The 22,441-nt window shown below is 42.8% G+C and overlaps 1 protein-coding gene across 1 annotated transcript in view; it reads right to left on the reverse strand.

The window, feature by feature from the left end:
- aff2 (AF4/FMR2 family, member 2) overlaps positions 1–22,441 on the reverse strand; it is a 119,551-nt gene that overhangs the window by 40,141 nt on the left and 56,969 nt on the right. The window contains 1 exon segment of the mRNA XM_056440079.1: positions 12,964–13,001. Coding sequence (XP_056296054.1) covers positions 12,964–13,001 — 38 coding nt within the window.

Raw genomic sequence — 22,441 nt, forward strand, 5'->3', positions numbered from 1 at the left:
ATCACAAGCGCAGCTAGGGAAATGAAAGACCCCCCCCCCCCCCCCCCTCGCGGCCTCCACGAAAAAACGCTCTGCACTTTGGTGCACGGCGCCCGTGGACGAGGTCAAGGGTCGAGCAGGCATGCGAGAGGACAAAGTGTCTGTTAACGGTACGTCTGAGGGGTCACCTGCACACACACACACACACACAAAATGAATAGATGCAGGTCAGCTTGTGCTATCAGTGAAAGGAAACGGCCTGAAAGTTAGAGTGGTTGTTTCTGTAACTCCTGCGAAGCTGTGTTCACACGCACACACACACACACACACACACACACACACGCACGCACGCACACATGCTGAAACCTCACTGGCACGGAGGGAGTCTCCGTCTGTCCGTCCTTGGATTTTCTCTCCGAGCGCTCGCCCCGATCGACTTCTCGCTTGTTGGGTGTGTTGCCGAGGAGGTGAGGAGACGAGGGAGGAGGCGAGGGGGCGAGGAGGCGCATTCTGGAGCGTGAGCTCCTGCGATCCGAGGGGGGAATCTATTAGCAGGGCGCTAGGGAGAAGCCGCGATGATTGAGAGCTCGCTACCGTCGAGTTTAAAGCCGCGACGGATGAATCCACTATTTAATTGATCTCCAACTATTTTGATGGTCCCTTAAATATTATGTTAAAAAAACGGATTCCATAAGCGAATATTTTCTGGTTTCTTTACTCCTCTAGATGGTAAATTGAATCTCTTTGAGTTAGAGAAAATCATCTCGGGACTTAGAAAACATATCTGGCTATTTTTCACCCTTTTTCTGACAGTGATCGATGAATCTGCGAAAACGATCTGCAGATTATTGGGCAGCGCTGGGGAGCCAAAGCCCCTCGTTGAGTGCGGCGTGGTTTGGAGGCGAGGAAGCAGAGAGCAGCAAAAGTTCTCGGCCTCGAACGCACGCCGCGCTCGCTTGTTTCAACGAGGCCACTGGGGGGCGCTAACGCGTGACATCATCTCCATCGGCCAATCAAACGCACGATACAAGATTACTTTGTCGTCTCGTTTTTTTTCAGCCTTGACCCTCACGACAGGATGACTTGATGTCTCTGTGACGGCCGTCAATAACATCGTGTATTCTCAGACTTCCTGCCGCAGATTTCATCGTCTCCCCCCCCCCACACACACACACAGTGTTTTTTACAGTCTGAATGCACGACTAGCCATTTTGAGGTCCAACTTAATGAACATTACTCATTTTAATTAAACTATGATTGTTATCTATCAAGTAGCAGGTGAGCAAAGCAGCCGATGTTTTTGTTGAAAAAAGTATTTCTGGTCTCTACACATTTAACCTGTTCGACCGCATCTTTACACGTGCATTCACAAAGTCCTCCGTTCTGTACTGGGGTCAAAAGTTGAGTCTGAATTTTCAGCAATTTATGTTATGCGTATACTTGGTAGAACTGAAATGTTTGACTGATGTAAATCCGATAAAACATTCACAGCTTAAATGTAGCTGGTATACCGTTGGTGGAGATGTGAGGAGGCCTGCTCATGTTGGACGATGTATTCTAGATATCGTCATTTTATTACCGTGTTATAACGCTGACATAATGATGCAAGTACACCCTTTTAAAAAACAATGATTTTTTAAAATGTTATTCTGACATTGGAATCTGGAGGTGATTTTAGGATATTAAGATATCCTAAATAAAGGGTAAAACATAAGGAAAATGTACTCTCTGGCCCTGGTAACAAATGATTGCTTTATAGAAGTAGGGAAAACGCAGCTGTTTATTCTCCGGCATCCTGTTGGCGCCGTTCTCATGTAAATAAACATGCACGGAAACAATAGGAGCAAAAATTAGTTCAGCGGAAATGATTAAAGTCATGTAAGTCAATAACGTAATTATCACGATATTTAATTTATATTCAAGAACTGCACTTTAAATTGAGTTTATCTTCAAGCCCGTCCTTTGTGTCAAGTTTGAACTTCCCTACGTCGTTGACTGTTGCCCCACACATGAAGCGAGAGCTCCACCCACTCAGCTCTGATGTTTACTTCAGCCGACCGTCGGGTCGCCAGAGACGGGATGTCAGGACCGCTCCCCCCGTCTCATGTTCAACCTTGACTCCAGCACATGTCTTCTTTACCACCTGTAGCCACCGGTGCTGAAGGCCTCCCTTGAGCTCTCCTCAACCTCCACCATCCTTGGTTTTTTTTTCTTCTTCTTCTTCTTCTACTTAAAAAAAAAAGAGAGAATCTGTTCAAGTTTGAGATTGATCTGGTTTGATATTTCATCCTGTTTGTGTGAATACACGAACAGTTTAGTGAAAACACATTTCACACATGGCAGGCGCACTGTTTCTTTCATCGTCTCTTTTTCCGTGTTTATTTTCCGTGCGTATTTGACACTCGCTGCGATGCAGGTTGAGTTCTCACTTTAGGATGTTAAACATGTTGAATGTTTCATGGCAAATTCTCATATTTTTGACTGTTTTGTCAGTTTTAAACAAACTATAACGACGAGCCTGCTGTTGTTTTCCTTCACCAACCACTCCTGTTGCCCTTTACATCCATGTTTCTCCAACATGTCATCACTCCATCATTGTATCCTTTTAGACATGTATATGAAATTGTCATAATTAGTCTTTGACCACTAAATTGGAATACATGTATCCAGATTTGAGACATCACCATCACAAGGATGGGTGGGACATGAGGTAAGATAAGATAAGATAATCCTTAATTTGTCCCACAGTGGGGGAAATTTCAGGATCACAGCAGCGGGTGCACATTAGAGCATTAATAAAAAAAGATAAAATTAAAAACACAAAAACAATACTAAATACTAATACTAAAATACTAAATATACAGAGGAAACAAAATATAGACACAAAATATATACACAAGGCAGTGACTAAAGTGACCTTGAACTTTGACCTCATTTGAATCGGTTCACCCTCGGACATTTGAAGCGAGGCGTTCACGAGACTGGACCGGCCGGACCAGTGGACCCGAAAGCATCAAACCCCGAGCTCTACGGCCGTCTCGCAGCATGAGAATGAACTTAAAGAAAAGGTGTTTAGTATTCTCAGACGTACCTCGCAGGGTAGGAAAAGGTCTGAACTTACATTAGGAGCAGGATAAAAAGAGATAGATACAATATTGCGGAAAATTAAACGGTGAAATGAAATATGAGATTCCGTTGGCGGCGAGTCGAGAGTGGATGAGGTGGAAGGAGTCGTGCCAAGGAAAGTCACGACCTCGGTATTTCTAAAAATCCTGGCTACGGCCCTGCATACATGAATGTGTGATCCAACTCAGAAAAGTCGTATATATTTTAACGCAATATTAATAATCATGAAAGAACAAACATTGACTGATTGACCCGCTGGCTGGCCCTTCTGTGTCGGGTGTGCTTGTTCCCCTCGTGTCAGTGCGGGTCCTCCGGCTTCCTCCCACAGCCCAGAGACGTGCTCTCTAAGCGGCCCGGAGGCGTGGATGAAAGTGTGGACGTCTCCATGTGTCAGAAGACCTGGCAACCCGCCTGGATGGATGAATGACTGATGGTGCTTAACCCTCCTGTTACCTGAGGGTCAATTTGACCCCATTCAATGTTTAATGTCGGTGTTCTTTCGGGTCAATTTGACCCCAGGCTGTTTTTCACTGTCAAACATATAAGAAATATCACTTTTTTATATATTTAAAGGGCTATTTAGGTAGTCAACAAACAAACATAAAGTACCTTACACTTAAACTTGGAAAACAATATTAATTCTAATAATTTTCTGGAGGTTTTGATTGCTGGGGTAAAATTGTCAGTAAATATAAAGGTAACAGTAAACATTGAATGGGGTCATTGTAAAGGTAACAGGAGGGTTAAACATTGAATGGGGTCAAATTGATCCTAAGGTAACAGGAGGGTTAAGGTGGTATGCATGCAACCTTACATCGACCGCCTGGATCTATTGATTATGTATCCGTACTGTACTGTCTGGTTCACTTTTAAGCCATTGATGCCTGTGTTTTAAGTTTAATTTATTTGGATATATTTTTAAATGTCTTCTTTTAATTTAGAAATGTCCTGTCTTACTTGTTTTTACTGTTGCTGCTGTACTGACTGGTAAGTCGCCAACTTAATTTCGTTGTATGTTTTTTTTTACAATGACAATAAACTTCCTTATACCGTACCTCATACGTGAGTTCAGAAAATGAGCTGATAGCGCCCTACAATCACAATGCGCCCCTCCGTGTAACGCTGTGAACCTCCCAGGGTCCACCCGGGTCACACTGCGTGCCGCCCGGTATTTAGCCGGCATGAACTGAAAAGTCAGAAAGACAATCGAGAGACAATCGACGGTTACGGCTTTCATTCCTCCGCACCCGAACACTGAAGCGATGAGCTTCTGGAAAACAATGGAGCCGCTGGCTCTGAGCCCGACGGGCCACGGCTCAGATGAAGCGGCGCCAGTAAGGACGAGACGCAACAGGGTGTGTGTGTGTGTGTGTGTGTGTGTGTGTGGCGGGGAGGATCACACTGGAGAAAACAACATCTATAGGTAAGATGTGGCTTCTTAAAACGGCCGGAGGAACTGGGTGAGAATAAATGTGGAATTAAAGCGCTGCTCCAGGATTGTGGAGTGAAGATGTGGAAGCCATCTGGGCTCAGTTCATCTGTCATCTTATCGTCTGCCTTCAGCTCGCTGCTTCTGCCCTCCACTTGGCAGGGCCTCCCGCCGCACAGCTGGCTTTACAATCTCTCCTCTCCGTCTCTCTCTCAATCACTCATGCTCCGTGTGTGTGTGTGTGTGTGTGTGCAATCCAGCATGCACGCTTTGCCCGTGTGCTTGTTTACCCGACTCACAGGTGCGTGTAAATCTATGATTTGGGAAGCCTTTTCGAGGGGATTTATGAAATTATTGCAGTTAGTCCACTGCAGTCTCCTAAATGTACGAGGCTTCGTGACTCGCTAACAAGACACCGGTGCATAATTGTAGCAGAAGTGGAGGAATACCGCTCAATTTATAGGGAATTATACGGTAAATCCCTGTGAAATGCGATGTGGATATAACTTTTATATTAATTAGATTAAAGCTTGTATTAGACTGTTTATTCAATGACACCTATATGAAACAGTTTGATACATTTAAACTAATGAAAAACCAACTCGGGTTCAAAATGTTCTTATTCTTGATTATTAAGAAAGTTAAAGCGTTTGGGGAGCAGACTGTTGTACTCAGAATGTTGTCCAAAGAGGAGCTAATAGATTATTGTGGATGCAGATATATTTTCATGTGATGTATATTCTATAAAACGAAAAACTGCAACTCTAGACGTGTATGTGTGATGCCCTTTTGCTAGCTTGACTTGCCCTTTTCATTTTTTTACTATTTCCCGAGGAGGTTTTCGTCTCTTTTTTCCTTTTAGATGGTTTTGCTCCACACGTAAGTCACTTTTAACAACTTTAAAGTGAATGTATATGTGTATGTAAGTTCATATTCATCCATAAATCTGTTAAAGCGAAGAAATAGTTGGTGAGAAATGTGTGTGTCTCATTTAATCACTCAGAACTAATCGTCAAGGTTTATAATATAATTAGTTAAACCCTAATCGCGTGGGACTAGTATTACCTCGGGACCTCTCGTAATTTGTCATAATTAGAGAGATTGTTGTGGGATCATTTGTAAAATGAAGAATTTTTTAAAGATAAAATGTCACCACAAGTTACCTGCCATATTTGTTTGTCAATATTATTACCGTGAAGTACCGTGTCCTGGTGATTTGGGGACTTTGGATGCTTTTTGTCTGCCTCTTTCCCAGTCAATATATTAAGAGGCTGCATTGGCAATTATGAATTTAAATTCTGACAGCTTTTTGGGGGGGGGGAGGAAACTGAGAAAAACCCATCTGGTTACACGGATGTAAGGATGCATCAAATGCCATTCAGAGGTTAAAAGATATGAAACTTTGAATTGCCGAGTAATAACAATTTTTTTGTGTTATTGTTGTTAAGTAACTGATGGTGCTGTTAGATTGCTGCTGAACTACCCCTTAATAAAGGTGCATGTGTGGAGAAAATGTTTTCAATGTTTTTAAAAGGATTAACACCATCAAACATGAGGCAAACCTTTTTGATGAAACATTTTGGTAAATTATTAACAGAGAGCGGAAGAGAAGGTGCAAAGTGGACTATTGCAGGTAATGTTTATGTAAGTTACTGATAAAAAATACTTCCAATGTCAATATTATGAATGCAGTGTGGAACTGTTCAGTTCTGGAGACTGGAGCAAGAGGTCTTTGTGAATATTTATTAAACAGAAATAGGTTGATATAATATTCATAACATCAAATATATATCTCATGTATCATATTTTTTATACATGTGGATGTAAGCCAGAGTCTTGGCATCAAATCTCTGGGATAATGTCAGTAAATTTAAGTGAATAATAGACTTTATTACTTCTACTCCCGTGTGCATCGGAGTTAATTCATCCAACAACCTGATCATTTATTGTCGATGGCTCGTCGTGTATCATAAAACATGAAGCTTGAAAAAAAAACTTTTCCGCAGTGTGGACATGTGTGTGTTCCAGGTTGTGTGTGTGTGTGTGTGTTTGCCCCGGGCAGTACTGTGGGGAAGGCTATAATAGGTTTCCATTGCTACATATGGAGTGTAATGCTCTCTGGCAGCAGCAGCAGCGACGCTGTTTGAAGAGGTGCATCACATTTGAACTCGTCACCCTTGACTCGCCTGGCTGGCAGGTAGCGTCCATGCTGCTTCACCTGCCCCGTGTTTTCCAGCCTGCCGACATGTATAAGCGTGTTGTATTATTGATCGTGATTGAAAGCACATCCATCTCTCGATTATTGACATCGCAGGAGGAGTCAAAAGAGACAGCGGATTTATTTTTCCCGCAGGTTTGTGTTCCTGCAGCTAAATCATTGATAACTAGAACGGGCACTCGGTAGAGCGCATACCTTCGCATGTCACAAGATTGGGCATTGCATTATGAATATGTTGGCATTAGTTGCATGCCAATTGGATAAAAATGTATATGGTAAAAAGAAGATTTTGACCTTTTCATGGCCTTGACCTTTGACCCGATTGATCCCAACATCTAAACAAATGGTCCTCGGATAATAACCAATCATCCCACCAAATGTCATGCGATTCAAGAAGATGTTGACCTTTTCATGACCTTGACCTTTGACCCGATCAATCCCAAAATCTAATCAAATGGTCCTCGGATAATAACCAATCATCCCACCAAATGTCATGCGATTCAAGAAGATGTTGACCTTTTCATGACCTTGACCTTTGACCCGATCAATCCCAAAATCTAATCAAATGGTCCCCGGATAATAACCAATCATCCCACCAAATGTCATGCGATTCAATAAGATGTTGACCTTTTCATGACCTTGACCTTTGACCCGATCAATCCCAAAATCTAATCAAATGGTCCCCGGATAATAACCAATCATCCCACCAAATGTCATGCGATTCAAGAAGATTTTGACCTTTTCATGACCTTGACCTTTGACCCGATCAATCCCAAAATCTAATCAAATGGTCCCCGGATAATAACCAATCATCCCATCAAATTTCATGCGATTCGGTTTAATACTTTTTGAGTTATGCGAGGAACACGCATACAAATAAATAAATAAATACACGGCGATCAAAACATAACCTTCCGCATTTTCAATGCGACGGTAATAAGAACAAAACTGGTTCACAAGCAAACTACTATTAGCATATAATAAAAGTATAAACACATTGTAATGGTGGCTCTCATAACACCAAGAAGTAGCCCCTTCCTGTTTTGGGTTGTCACCGTCACTCACTTAATGAAGACGGAGACTGCATTTTCTTTCATTAGCCTGGGCTAGCTAACGGAGTTCAAGAAGCATCAGTCTCACAGGACCAAACGCACCTTATGACAGCTGTACACACTCAAGTGTGAACTGAAAAGTCACACTTGCTAATCCTGTCATAGGGTTTGTTAATCAGATGTTTAAATATGGAATACAATGTGTGAACTGTCCAGTGAGCAACCGGTCATTAAGCTAGCATGCTAAATGACAGTTAGCTAGCTTTGTTTTTGGCTAAGTTGTTCGCGGTTAGCTCCGGTCTGTATTGCCACGACGTCACTGAGCTTCATGCGAGGACACACTGATGAACTGCCGCTGGCTTGGGTGACCAGGTGTGTTGCATTTTTTTTTTTTAAACAAACTCAAGTCTTTTTACATCAGCACATTCATTATTATAGTGCTCTAGGTTTGGACAATTATTAAAGCGTATTTTATTACCTATAAATAGAGACAAATATCATTCAAATCATGGTTAATACGAACAAATTTATGAAGAAAGCTAATTTTTGGAGACCCAATTGGCGGCCATCATGAAAAATAGCCGCCATCTTGGATTTTTTAATGGCCAATCGGGCAGATTTGACCAAATACCTCTGGAGAACAACTCCACCAAATGTCATGCTTGAAACATAATTTTCAGGATTATTCTAGTATCTGCCTCACTGTTTAGGAGTCCAACACCGTGACGCCACAGACGTGAGTTTCCGCCTGCTAGCAACGTGAGCGTGCGAATACTCGGGCTGAACTCCTTCTTCCATTGTCTCTGTGTGTGAATACATTGGGAGTCAAAAAGCCTCAGGACATTTTTTCACGTTGAAACAGTTTCTCAGACTCACACGGTCATGAATTAATGCTATTAATACTCAAATAAATTGGAATAAATAAGACATAATTTACATCGCGTTACTTTTTCTCATTAGGGTACATATGGTGTGATATAAGATGCATTGAAGGATATACAGGGGAGCAGATAGCGCAAGGATAAAAAAAATTACCGAGCAGAAATATGAAGATTATATCGTCGAATATACACTAGGGTGGGATGGAGAGGGTGGGTGGTTGTTTGAGTGTGTGTGGCAGGAGAATAATGATTGGTATGTGGGTGAGGTTGTCAGAGCAAGGATGGTGTGAGGAGTGTGGGTGAGAGAGAGAGAGAGTGTGTGTGTGTGTGTGTGTTGCTCTCCATTGGGGATATAGCCAGTGGATCGCTCGCAGCATCTCTGGTCCCAGCATCCCCCAGGATATGTGTGTGTGTGGTGTTTGTGTGTGTGTGTGTGTGTGTGTGAGTGTGTGTGTGTGTTGCTTGGTAGATTGGGCTGCAGAGTGAATGGGCTCATTAGCGGTAGCAGAGTAACACATGGCCTGGGGCACACACAGACACACAGCACACGCTCTTCTTCACACACACACACACACACACACACACACACACACACACACACACACACACACACACACACACACACACACACACACACACACACACACACACACACGGTCACACTCCAGACTTGCATACTAATGCCTTCAGACTGTGAACACAACGAGCCTCATTTATAAAAGATTCTCATATTCTTATGCGCCGGGCTAAGCTTTACAACACATTGCAAGCAAAAGATGAACTTATGAAAAATGTATCTCGGCGCTAAAAATCAGATGTTTACACAAATTCTTTCCGATGTTCGGCGATGTTACAAAGACAACCGACATTTTTTTCTTCCTGATGATTAATTAGGTGACATGTTCCCCCAAGATGTTGCAGGAAGACAATAATGTCTCACAACATGAAGCCCACACACAGTGCGACTGTGGAAAAATAGAAATACACGCTATCACCTCCAGACGTGGCAAAAAAAAGAAAAGGAAATGATTATGGCCGGTTGTTTATCGGCATTGTTTTCATCCTGTTACCATAATCTATATGAAAAATTGGGATTAGCCTGAGCCTTAATGCCTCTCTGACAGGGTAATGTGGAATCTAAATGAAACAGCAGCAAATAATATAATAATATATTTGATTTATATAGCGCTTTTCGCAAAACTCAAAGACACCTTAAAATTATCACAAAAGAGCTGTACAATAAAAACATAGAGCTCCTTTACGAGTTATTTGAACTCATACTCTAAATACCATATGTGTATATATATATATATATATAGTTTTCTCATAGTTTAAGCCTGTACTGACGTGACAGTATATGCATTGTGGGGGATGAAGTGAGGACATTGCAAACCACGACAACAAAAGAAACCTCCACAGCAGCTCCGGCCCCCTGCTGGGCTGATTGACAAGTACAAGGAGTCCTCTGCCTCGCGTTCGGCTTTGAAACCCGGGGAAGCAGGAGAACCGCGATGGAATATCCTCGGCTATTTTCTGCCACTGATCATCAGACGGGGACGATTATTTCGTATTCTCCGTCAAAATCGAGTCTGTGTTGTTACATTTCGGTTTTGAATTTCCAGAGTAAAACACCGTTACTCTTCTGAAGATTTGCCTCTTTTGTCTCTCTTTTTCTTTGCCTGTATAGGAATGAGATGTAACCTTTCCGTATTAAAATGTTGAAAAACAATATATGTCATGAACTTACAAACGATTTTGCCAAATTTATTATAAAATTTAGTGTAACAAGTTTGTAAGTCTTCTTTTCTTGGGCTTTTGAAAGAAAAAAACACACCAATTTATCCTTACGCTGTCGTCTTCAAGGATGTGATCAATAACTAATCAGGAAAGATTTGATGGATTCGCTTGTTTTCTTTGCCCCAAAAGAACGGACAACAACACATTTGACGAATGATACTGACATTCGGTGATGGTGTATTTCACTCGTCTTATTTGTATTCAGAAGGAGGATCAACCTCCTCTGGAGAAAACAACAACAACAACAACAACTCCCTATTCTTCCCACACTACTTTAAGACATCGCCAAACGTTGTTATGGTTTTGATTGAGAGTACCCCCCCCCCCCCACACACACACACCCCTCCGAGCGGCAGAAAATAACATGTTGTGCGCTTAAGCAGAGTTTTGAATATGAAAATTGTAAAGTAACTTGTAACTATGGCTGTAAAATAAGTCCCTCAAAAAGTGATCGAAGTATAATGTTTTTATCTTAAAGCGATATTAAAGAGGTGGGCTCTGCAACACTTTCTAAATAAGTGAAATAGAAATCTAACATTAAGCCACGGCCAAGCTTATCATTTTCCCCAAATGTTCACCATATGCTCTCTCGGTTTTCAGATGAATGACACAAGTTGAATATGTGTTCGGCCAATGAGACGACGTTTAGTAAATCTGCGTAAGTCTCCAAACACGATGTGTTTATGTAATAGTGATACAGTGAGTTTACGCCTCGACCATATAAACCATATATAGACCATATAAACTATATAGACCATATACACCATCTATAAACCATATAAACCATATAGACCATATAAACCATATAAACCATATATAGACCATATAAACTATATAAACCATATATAGACCATATAAACTATATAGACCATATACACCATCTATAAACCATATAAACCATATATAGACCATATAAACCATATAGACCATATAGACCATATAAACCATATAGACCATATAAACTATATAGACCAAATACACCATCTATAAACCATATAAACTATATAAACCATATAGACCATCTATAAACCATATATAGACCATATAAACCATATATAGACCATATAAACCATATATAAACCATATAGACCATATACACCATCTATAAACCATATAAACCATATATAGACCATATATAGACCATTTCTACCATATATAACCCATATAAACCATATAAACAATATAAACCATATAAACCATATATAGACCATATATAGACCATATAAACCATATAAATATCTGCTATCTGCTGCCTAATTCTCCAACGGTACGGCGTGCCTCCGGCTGTCGCCCGGGCCCCTGCCGCCGCAGATGTTTCAGTGAATTAGAGCCGCCGCCAGGAAGCTTAATGGCGGTTGCGTTTCGCCGTAACCTTCAGGCGTTACAAAATCCTGGACGGAGTCTTTGATCCTCCGCTTAAACGGCATCCGGTAACCTTCCGCCTCTTCATCTTTGGGATTTAACGAGATAGCCGCGGTCCTCGGTGACGTCTCTGACCTTAACGGCGCTTCAAACAACGGCTACGGAGAGAATCAGCCGACGCCTCGATCGCATGTTTCGGGGGCAAAGAGCAATTCATTTATAGCTTGTTGTTTGGTTCATATTGAAAGTCACGCATCAGCTCGATACACTCTGCCAAAAGACACGCTCGCCACCCGGCTAGATGTATTACTGTCCTCATGCACAAACGCCATCTGAGAGGCCTTTATTACCTTCACATTGAAAATGCGGAAGGTTATGTTTTGATCGCCGTGTATTTATTTATTTGTATGCGTGTTATTCGCATAACAGAAAAAAATTTAAACCGAATTGCATGAAATTTGGTGGGATGATTGGGTATTATCCAGGGACCATTTGATTAGATTTTGGGATCTATCGGGTCAAAGGTCAAGGTCAAGGTCATGGAAAGGTCAAAATCTTCTTTTTACCAGCGCGGTCAATTTTTATCCAATTGGCATGCAACTAATGCCAAAATGTTCATAATTCAATGCCCAATCTTGTGATATGCGAAGGTATGCGCTCTACCGAGTGCCCATTCTAGTTTACTAAATGTGAACACCTGGATACAAACCATATCCACCATGCTCATTTCCACTTTCATTTGGGCTTTCTACTAGAACATGTTGACATGCTTTAATATTCCAAAGAAACATTATTGACCTCATACTGCCTGAATATACCTGCATTCACCCCCATTGGCTGAAACGCTCCGTTTTAGCTCTTTAGGACCACCCCCAGGCTGCTCTGATTGGCTATTGAGAAGAGGTGTGGTGCACCTTTCCAAATGTTGTTCTCTCACAGCGAGTGGAGATCCTCCACAGTATGTTCTAGGATAATCTAATGAGCCTGCATGCGACATAGGAAGGGGAGCTGAATCTGATTGGCTGGTAGGATAACACTGGGTGGTCTGACTCTAGCATCAGCATGTGACCTTTAAATCAACCAGCGCGTTACAGCACAGAGCGTGTCCGTTTGTCTTACCTTAGGGCCGCGCCTCTGGCTTTGGGCTTGTCAGACACCTGTCAATATACAAAACAGAAAAAAATCAACAATATTATCATATACCAGGGTTCTTACACATTTTGACCGATGGATTTCCAGGACGTTAAACCAAATTTCCATGACCAAACTGAAATCTCGGTGTATACGATGAAAAAGTGAGAAAATGTGAGAAAATGTAGTATTTAAACAAACAATGAGAAATCAAAACATACAGTATATAATCCTAAATGACACAATTGAATGAGACAATAGTTTGATAAAAAAATTAAAAAACATTATATAAATGTTTTTTTTATTCTTATGCCTGCTTATTTTTTGAGCGTCGTTATTAATTATTTCAAAGTCAGCGTAAATGAACATTTTCATGATTTTCCCCCAAACTTTTGGGATTTAAGTTTTTTCCATGACTTTTCCAGGCCTGGAAATAACCATTTAAAAATTGCATGACTTTTCCAGGTTTTCAATGACCGTACGAACCCTGATACTCAGTGCGATTTCATCATTGCGTTGACTGAACTCAAACGACAATAACTCAGAGGATACAGAACACGGGTACATTTGCTCCTTCATTTTGTGCAGACAAAATCTAAATATCATCGCACGCACGGCGTGCAGGAACACGCTTAATCCGTTTGTGAGGCGAGGGCATGAACGAGCGGCGCGATGATGTCAGCGGGTGTGCGGCGCGTCGAACCGCGTCGGCGTTAAGCGGCGACTGTGAGGCCGTTTGATGAAATCACGGCTGACAGTGAAGACGAATGATGGAGCGGAGATCTGCTTTTATTGATCCTCTGACAGTTTAAGTCAATTCATTAAGTCTCCACGAACACGACGGGAAGCGTGCGTTAGTAGCAGCACACTGCGCGCACACATTCTGCAGGAGGTGCAGCATGAATACAGTTTCTAAAAATGATTCCTAATTATTATTATTATGCTTTTTCTTCTTCTTGGGTGCCATATTCCAGATATTTAACAACATTGCCGATGTAATATAACAATACAGCTGCTGCTATTATTATTACTACTACTACTTTGAAATATGTACATTGTAAAACTGTGTATTATAGAGCAGTTTATGAATGTTGGTACGTGTTACGATGTGATGGTGTGACGGAGTACGAGGGGCATTATTAGAAAACATGTTAATCATAATATAAGAAATATTAATACAAGAAAGAAGTCTCTTGGGAATAAGAAAAAAAGAAGTAATATTTGGAGGAAAACAAAAGTCACAATTCCTGATCCGCTTCAAAACACTGGTCCTGCGATGCCGTGCTCTGGATCGGATCCCGCCCCATATATCCGGATATGGTCACACGTACACCACACGTTCACGCTCGCCGGGCACACAAAATCGACTTGTGACTCCTGCACCTCCTCGAAATCTAATCAGATCCAGACTGTGTGTTTGTCCTCCTCAGTCCTGGGTGGAACCACTGACATATAGCACTTACTTATGGTACTTTTGTAGTTCGACTATGTTGAGGAAATGTTACTCTATAGGAAAACAAAAACTAAAAAAAAGTCTTAATAATTTCCAGAGAGAAAGTTATGGGTACTATTTGAATAGAAACATTATATTGTATTGTATTTAAAATGACACAATAATTAACATAACATAACATACTTCATTAACCTTGTTTATATATATATATATATATATCAGATACATATTTATATATATATATATAAATATTTATATATTAATAAATATATATTTATATATATATATATAAATATAAATATATATAAATATATATATATATATATATAAAAGGTTAGTGAAGTACTTTAAAGGGAACAAAAGCTACAGGATAAATCATAGACCAATCGATACGACTCTAAGACACTTTCCAGCTTTTCCCTTTTAGCCACTTAAAGCTCCGCTCTTCTGACCCCTCAATCTTCTCTCTTTCTCTCCCTCTCTCCGTCCTCGAGGAGAAGCAGAGGAGGGTTTTAATTGTCATTCAAATGAGAAAGAGAGCAAAAAGAACCCTCTCTCCTCCCTCTCTCTTTCTCTCCCCTCCTTCCCTTGTTTCCTCCCTGCTCCCTCTCTTCACCCCAAGCCCCGGTTCACTCCTTTTCATTCCTATTCACACTTTGCCTCCTTTCAGTTGAGAAGAATGGGGTGATTAGGTTTGCCGGTGAAGCGTTTTCCTGCCCTCTCGTCCTCTTTTTCTCCCTCCGTCGACTCCGAGTCAATTTGGTACATGACGACATCCATTACGATGACAAAAACAAAAACAATAAAACTGCTAAAACACGCAAATATCGGCCAATAATTCATCTTCAAGCACTGAAACCTGACAATTAGAATGAATTACTCGACCACAAACAGGACCTTCTCTCGCCTCTGGCTGGTTGTTTCCCCTCCCCGTCTCTCTCTGAGAAGAAGGTGATTAACTGGACCGGGGAGGGTTCTGATAGATCGATGTGCAGCTGTAGGGCTACAACAACAACCCTCCTCAGACGTTTGGCTTCGGGGAGGCTTGCAGGGCTCATGCAGAGGATCTATGAGTGCGTATATATATATATATACACTTTTAAAAAGAAAAAAAACCAACCGGTATTCATACACATGTTGACCAATGGATTTCCAGCACTTTAAACCGAATTTCCATGACCAAACATTTTGTGAAATCTCGGTGTGTACATGGAAAAGTGAGACAATTTAGTATGTAAACTAACAATGAGTACTTTTCCATACGTAGCCAAGCGTGGTTGGATCTACACTTCCCTGGCATAGTGGATTATCCCTAAAGTATTGTTGCTATGGCCACCAAACTCTTTCATTTAAAAGCAAATTGATTATTTCAAACTCAGCGTAAATGAACATTTGAATATAACACATTTCCATGACTTTTCCAAAACCTTTGGAATTACATTTTTTTCACGGTCTTTTCCAGGCCTGGAAATAACCATTTTAAAATGCCATGACTTTTCCAGCTTTTCCATGACCGCACGAACCCTGATTCACTCACTCGATCTCCTCGGCTATAACCCGGCTAGTAAGTGTTGTTCCTGACAGAAAGGGGGCGAGCCGGTCTGCCAAAAGCAAGACAAGCCGGTGTATTTCTATTCGTCACATCCCCATGTCGCCGTCTCCCTCCCTTCTCATGCGAGGCATCACAGAGTGGCACGGCGGGACCCCCGTCGATACAGATTTAGCAATTCTTTAAACGCCCCCGCGGCCGAACAATGGCTTCTCCCGCTCGTCTGCTTTGCGTGAGACACTATAGGAAGCTCTTCCCAACACCTGAGAAAAATCCTCCATTTCCTGATGCAACTCTTGCAGGAATTTCACCAGTGCAAAAACCAAGAGGCTCTTTTATTTGAACTTTCTCCACGGGCTGCCAGCTGGAGTCCACCGAAGACTTTTATATTCCCGCTGACGTCTGATTCGATGGACAATCCCTCCACCGTCCAGTTGACTGCTTCCTGTGCTCATGTAATACCGATAGTGTCCACAAGGTAATGGAGAAAATGAGCAAATTCTTCTCTTTTTCACATGTCAACGAGGTGACATTTCTCTATTTACTCCTCCGCCTCTAAGCCCCCGTGTCCCTTTCACCCGTTACCCTTTACCAAGTGACCTTTTGACCTCGACTGATCGATGCCGCCCTCTTGTTTACTGCGGTTTGTGCTGACCATCTGTTACAAGTCCTCTCGGTTTCAAGGTCGATTAGTAGCCCTTTTTTGTCCGGACACATTCTGTTGAAGGTCTGGTTAATAGACAGAATAATGTTGTCTGTGGAGCACAGAACACGTGCTTTGCAGATTAAAAGATTTAATACAATTTAAATTGTGAAAAAATCACTGAGAACTGAGCGGATACATGAACCGAGGTGAGGTGAGATATGCTCGTATACAGCTGGTGAAATGTAAGAAAAGGAAATAACCACTTCTATAAACTAATAAGATGCAAATATAAGAGGTGATCTCAAAGAAGGCCAATAGAAAAAAATAAACTCTGGATTTTACAACTGGTAAAAGTGAAAAATATATGGAACTGTATATAAACACACTAAAACATTCACATTTAAATATGCACTTTAATATGTAGCTCCAATGAAGTAAAACAAAACAAAAATACAATAGTTCTATTTAGAGGAAATGTGAACTGATGGGAGGGTTAGTAAGTGTTTGTAAAAGTCAGTTTCAAGGAGGGTCTAAGAGCTTGGGCATGGGAGGTAAACAAATGTGTTTTTGTTATATTTGTTAATATTCTCATTTCATCGCGACCGCAATCTAAAACATAAAACATTCCCCAGGACGGAGTCTCAACGTAACGAGGACCCACTCGCGGAAACAATGGTGGTCCAACAGTGCGTTGACTGCGTCGCTCCATCCCCTTCATGCAGAACACAGATACGACTCTTATGGAACTACCGTGACATTTCACAGTGGTTCCCATCTCAATTAAAAACGATTCCACTGGAGTCAGGAAGGAAGCCATTATTACATTTCTATGAACTAGAAGGATGAAATAAATCGTTGTGTTATTAAGCTTCGCGGGGGACACGAGAGGTGAGTCTGTTGTCACTACTTCAATAATGAGATGAGGTGCGTGAGGGTCTCATTTGGCTCGTAAGGGGGGAGGGGTAGGGGGGGGGTGATTAATCAAACCAGGGGGGCTCAGAGCAATGCCTGTAACTCCCACAATTTTTTTAAATATATATTCATGAATAACGGCTGAACATGCGTCGCCGGTGACTGGGACCCTCTGACGGAGCCGAGTCATCGTTAATGTGCCGAGTCACTCTGCGTGCGCTGACCCTCATGCAACCGGTTCCCTCGGCAAACCCATGTGCACTCTGATGTAAATGTGCCCAACCAATAGATCGGTCCTTTACAGCCACACACAGCTCCATCCCCTCAAGTGGGACGTATTAAGTCACATCACACGACGTTCTCCCCAAAACACGCCCACATGTTAGAGTCGTGACCGCGCGCCCCCTGGTGGCCGGACATTTATTCTTTTACCAGCTGTGACTGTTTACATTTTTTTTTTGAAGGCGAAGCTTTTTGTGAGTCTGACTCTGCTCCGGCCACAAGGTGATCTGTCATCGGAGAGGAGCGAGAGAGAAATACAGGGGGGGGGGGGGGGAGAGACAAAAGGACGGTCCTGCAGCGGTAATTGGGTTGCCGTTTCTTCCCCCCCGTCCGTTTTCTAAAGTCATTAGGAACGTCGCTCTCTTCCTCGCCGCCTCTTGTCGTTTTTCCTTCCCTCTCTCTCTATCTCTATCGCTTTCATCCCTCCTTCTTCCCTCTGCTCCTTCTTACCATTCCCTCCCTCTCCTCCCGTCTCCTCGCTCTGTGCCAAAAACATATTCATCATACTCCTCTGCTGCCCTCACAGCGTCGAGCCACAGCATACTAATGACAGTGTGTGTGTGTGTGTGTGTGTGTGTGTGTGTGTGTGTGTGAGTAACAGAGAGAGAGAGAGAGAGAGACTGTCGGCACGTGTTTATACTTCTGTGTTTGCTGGCATAAATGCGTGTGAGTATAAGTCGGCATGTGTACACGGCATGTGCTTGTGAGCGTGTGTATTTGATTAAGTGTGTGTGTGTGTGTGTGTGTTGTGTTTCACTTCAGGCTATAAAACCTTGATAATACACCATGCACTCATTTGCTATAAGCCTGTTAAAAGCATGCACAGGAAAAATGCCACTGACTTCATCTCAGCCTCTCTCGCTCTCTGCCTTTTTTTGTTGCTCTCGTGCCATCTCTTTGTCTCTCGCTCGCTCGCCCTTCTTCTTTTCTTCATCTTCACCTCCTCTCTGCATTGTTACCGGTCCGTCTCGTCTCGCCTTTGTCTTTCTCTCCCGCTAACTTAATCACTTTCTTCTCTTATTTTCTCTCTCGCTTTCTGTTATGTTGATCAGTCATAGTGTCATAGAGAGAGAGAGAGAGAGAGAGAGAGACGACAAATACAAGAGGGTGAGTGTGCGGTGGAGATGCTCTGGGACGTTTTCCCACAGAAGACTCAGTGACACAGTAATCCTCGGTCTCTGTGTTAATTGTTATAACGTGGTTTATTTATCTCGAGTTTCTCTTCCTGTAATAACATCAAACTATCTTTGAGGATTCCTCTTGAACACCAGAGCCGTTATATCGTTTATTCAAATGTGCTTTCCGGCTAACCCCGTCGGCATTATAAAAGCGCACCCGGCCTTTATTTTAAAGGAGCAGTGTGTATTGATTAGTGGCCTCTAGTGGTGAGGTAGCATACTGCATCCGGCTGAATAACCTCCCGCTCACCCTCCTTTGAGTGTGTCGAGATTTAAATGAAGGCATCGTCGAGGAGTCTCTCTGAGGTGAAGTGCTGCATGGCCTAAACAGTTAGGCTTTTATTGTGAAAGAGAAGAACGGAAAGGAGTGGATCCGAAACCCTTTGAGGAATATTTCCCAGCGTAACTTTCCGTCACACACGACCGTTTGAAAGGATATAATGACGTCCCGCTGAATCCCTAAAACGCCGCCAATGTTTAAAGGCCTGAGAAGTAATTAAAAGAAGGATTTTGGTATAAAGCACCGTTTTCATTTGGCTGTGTGTTTAATAAAATCATTGTCACACGGAATGAGAACGAACTGTTTCTGTCCCGCCCCGTCTATTCATCCAAACACGTCACCCCTATGATTAAGGTTCTACAGTCCTGAATGCACTCCATCTGTAATTAACAGTTCCACTTTCAGCATGATTATAATAACTAAGACCACTATAACTGACCTGCCATCAGTTCTAATTATAATATCTCTCGTCGTTGTGATTATCCAATCAGAAGGAGAGTTAAAGGGGGATGAGAGGAATCGGTACATTCTCATGAACAGGAAATATCTCACGGGCTCTTTGATGAGCGCCGATATCCGTCCGTACAGTTGAGGGGGGGGGGGGGCAGAGGCACGACCCCCACCGGCTGCTTTTGAACTCATCGATGGCATCATTAGAGCGTGATGACGATGATTAGAGGAGAGAGGGCCACCGTGCAATTTACAAAACCAAGAAGGGCAGGACGACAGCCTCGCTCGTAAAGTGCTTGTTGACCCTTTGTAAGGGGCGCTGTCTCTTTAAGAGAGGGCCGCTGTCTCTTTAAGAGAGGGGCTCTGTCTCTTTAAGAGAGGGCCGCTGTCTCTTTAACCCTTGTGTTGCCTTCGCGTCATTTTGACCCGAATCAATATTACACCCTCCCCCCCGCCTTCGGATTAATTTGACCCCATTCAATGTTTAATGTCGGTGTTCTTTCGGTAGTCAACAAACAAACATAAAGTGCCTCACACTTAAACTTGGAAAACAATATTAATTCTAATAATTTTCTGGAGGTTTTAATTGCTGGCGTCAAATTGAACCCAAAGGGTAAAATATGTTAGTAAATATAAAGGTAACAGGAGGGTGAAACATTGAATCGGGTCAAAATGACCCGAAGGCAACACAAGGGTTAAGAGAGGGATGCTGTCTCTTTAAGAAAGGGGCTCTGTCTCTTTAAGAGAGGGGCTCTGTCTCTTTAAGAGAGGGCCGCTGTCTCTTTAAGAGAGGGCTGCTGTCTCTTTAAGAGAGTGGCACTGTCTCTTTAAGAGAGGGGCTCTGTCTCTTTAAGAGAGGGCTGCTGTCTCTTTAAGAGAGGGCTCTGTCTCTTTCAGAGAGGGCTGCTGTCTCTTTAAGAGAGGGCTCTGTCTCTTTCAGAGAGGGCCGCTGTCTCTTTAAGAGAGGGCCGCTGTCTCTTTAAGAGAGGGGCTCTGTCTCTTTAAGAGGGCCGAATTAACTTTCATGAACTGAAAACCACACTGAGAAAGGGTTAAAGTTGAGACTGGGTCACTCGATCTGTCAATCACAAGCTGCCCCGCTCTCACGCGTACCTTGCTTTAACATCTAATTTACTCGAAATGGGACCATAACTTATACTTAAATGATGGTTTCCCCGTAGTTTCATGAAAACCTGTGTGAAACACTGACAATATGTTTTAAAATACATACTGTTTTTGTTTTCAGCTACACTTGAATCCGTTATTGTAATCTTGGCTTCTCAGAAATGATCAATGAGCGATCGGTAAAAGTTCACAGTCGTCCAGGTCTCCACGCTAATGGTAGCGCTGTCCCTTTATGAGAGACATCAGATCACGGTGCGCATTACCTCAGGTTAGCCCCCCCCCCCCCCCCCTCTCTCTCTATGGGCGGCCCCCGGGGGCCCTGAGCACAGAGCTCCAACTACTGAGCACAGAAATATCCCGTCTGTCAATCGATCTCCACCACGCTGCCTTTATTTCAGCACTGGGGACAGCGACGTTGTGACATAAGCCCCGCCCCGCCCCCCGCCCCCCCCCCCCCCACACTTGACAACTACAAACGTCTCTGTCCGTGGTCCTGACGCAACAGCTGAGCGCTACAGTCGTATCACGCATGAGGCCGATAACTTGGTAGTGATGTACATCTTTAAATTATTAGCACATGTGGGATACTTTGCATGTAAATAATGTCCATAAAAAAAAAATAGAGCTTGTTTATCAAAAATAATTCCAGAGGGAAGATCCCCCCCCCTCCCCGTGGCCGGCTGAGCCCTAACGTCTATATCGTGTTTACTCGCATCGCTCTGCTGGGCCGACATCGTGTCCACATCTTGGCAGTGCCCGAGATGATATGATGCCTGCCTTTTTGTTTTTATTATCCCCGAGGGGGGGCGGCGGCTGTATTATTTCAACTGTCAGTCAATAACCGAGGCTCACACGCGCACGTACGGATATCGGATGTGTTTATAATTGCGCAATCACCGTGATCAATACGCCCACGTGCTCAACCCTCATTGTTTACATTGGGGCCACGCTCACGAGGAAATCCCCCGCCCCCTCCCCCGATTTATTTCTGCACTCCAGGGTCTGCCTCAGGGATCGAATTCATCACGTATTAGAATAATGAATAATCACCGTCGCAAACAACTTCCTCTTTGCAACGTCGACGATGCGATTCATTCTGCAAACGGGCGACTGGAGGACGTGTTTGGACGGATGTGACTCGTGCGATTGGTCAACATTCAGGGATTCTATAAAGCCGGTTTCTAAGTGGGAACGGTGTACAATTACTCCATTAAGAAAAGCTCATTGGCGTATACACTCGGGCCGGCTCGTGTAAACTGACGAGAGAGTTCCTGGAGTTGATGGCCGGTTTAAAAGGGCGCTTGTAAGAAAAGAGGAGCTCAAGCCGTCGCGCTCGAACTCTCGTGCGACTTCAGCGTGATCCCGTAGCGAGAATGTCTTTCTCCTGGAAATTTGTCGATTGGCAAACGGGTCTCCCTCAGATGTCTGGCCGATATATCTGTGTTTGAAATCCTCCACGTGGAATAGTAGAAGAGAGCAATGGGCGGGTACCTCCCCCCCCCCCTGTGATGCTGTTGTAAACACCACATTTGTTATCCACATGTCAGAATTCAGCACATTTTTCTTTTCCTTCAGCTTTGAAATGCATTCA

Source organism: Pseudoliparis swirei, chromosome 19, assembly GCF_029220125.1.
Source record: "Pseudoliparis swirei isolate HS2019 ecotype Mariana Trench chromosome 19, NWPU_hadal_v1, whole genome shotgun sequence".
Lineage (NCBI taxonomy): Eukaryota > Metazoa > Chordata > Actinopteri > Perciformes > Liparidae > Pseudoliparis > Pseudoliparis swirei.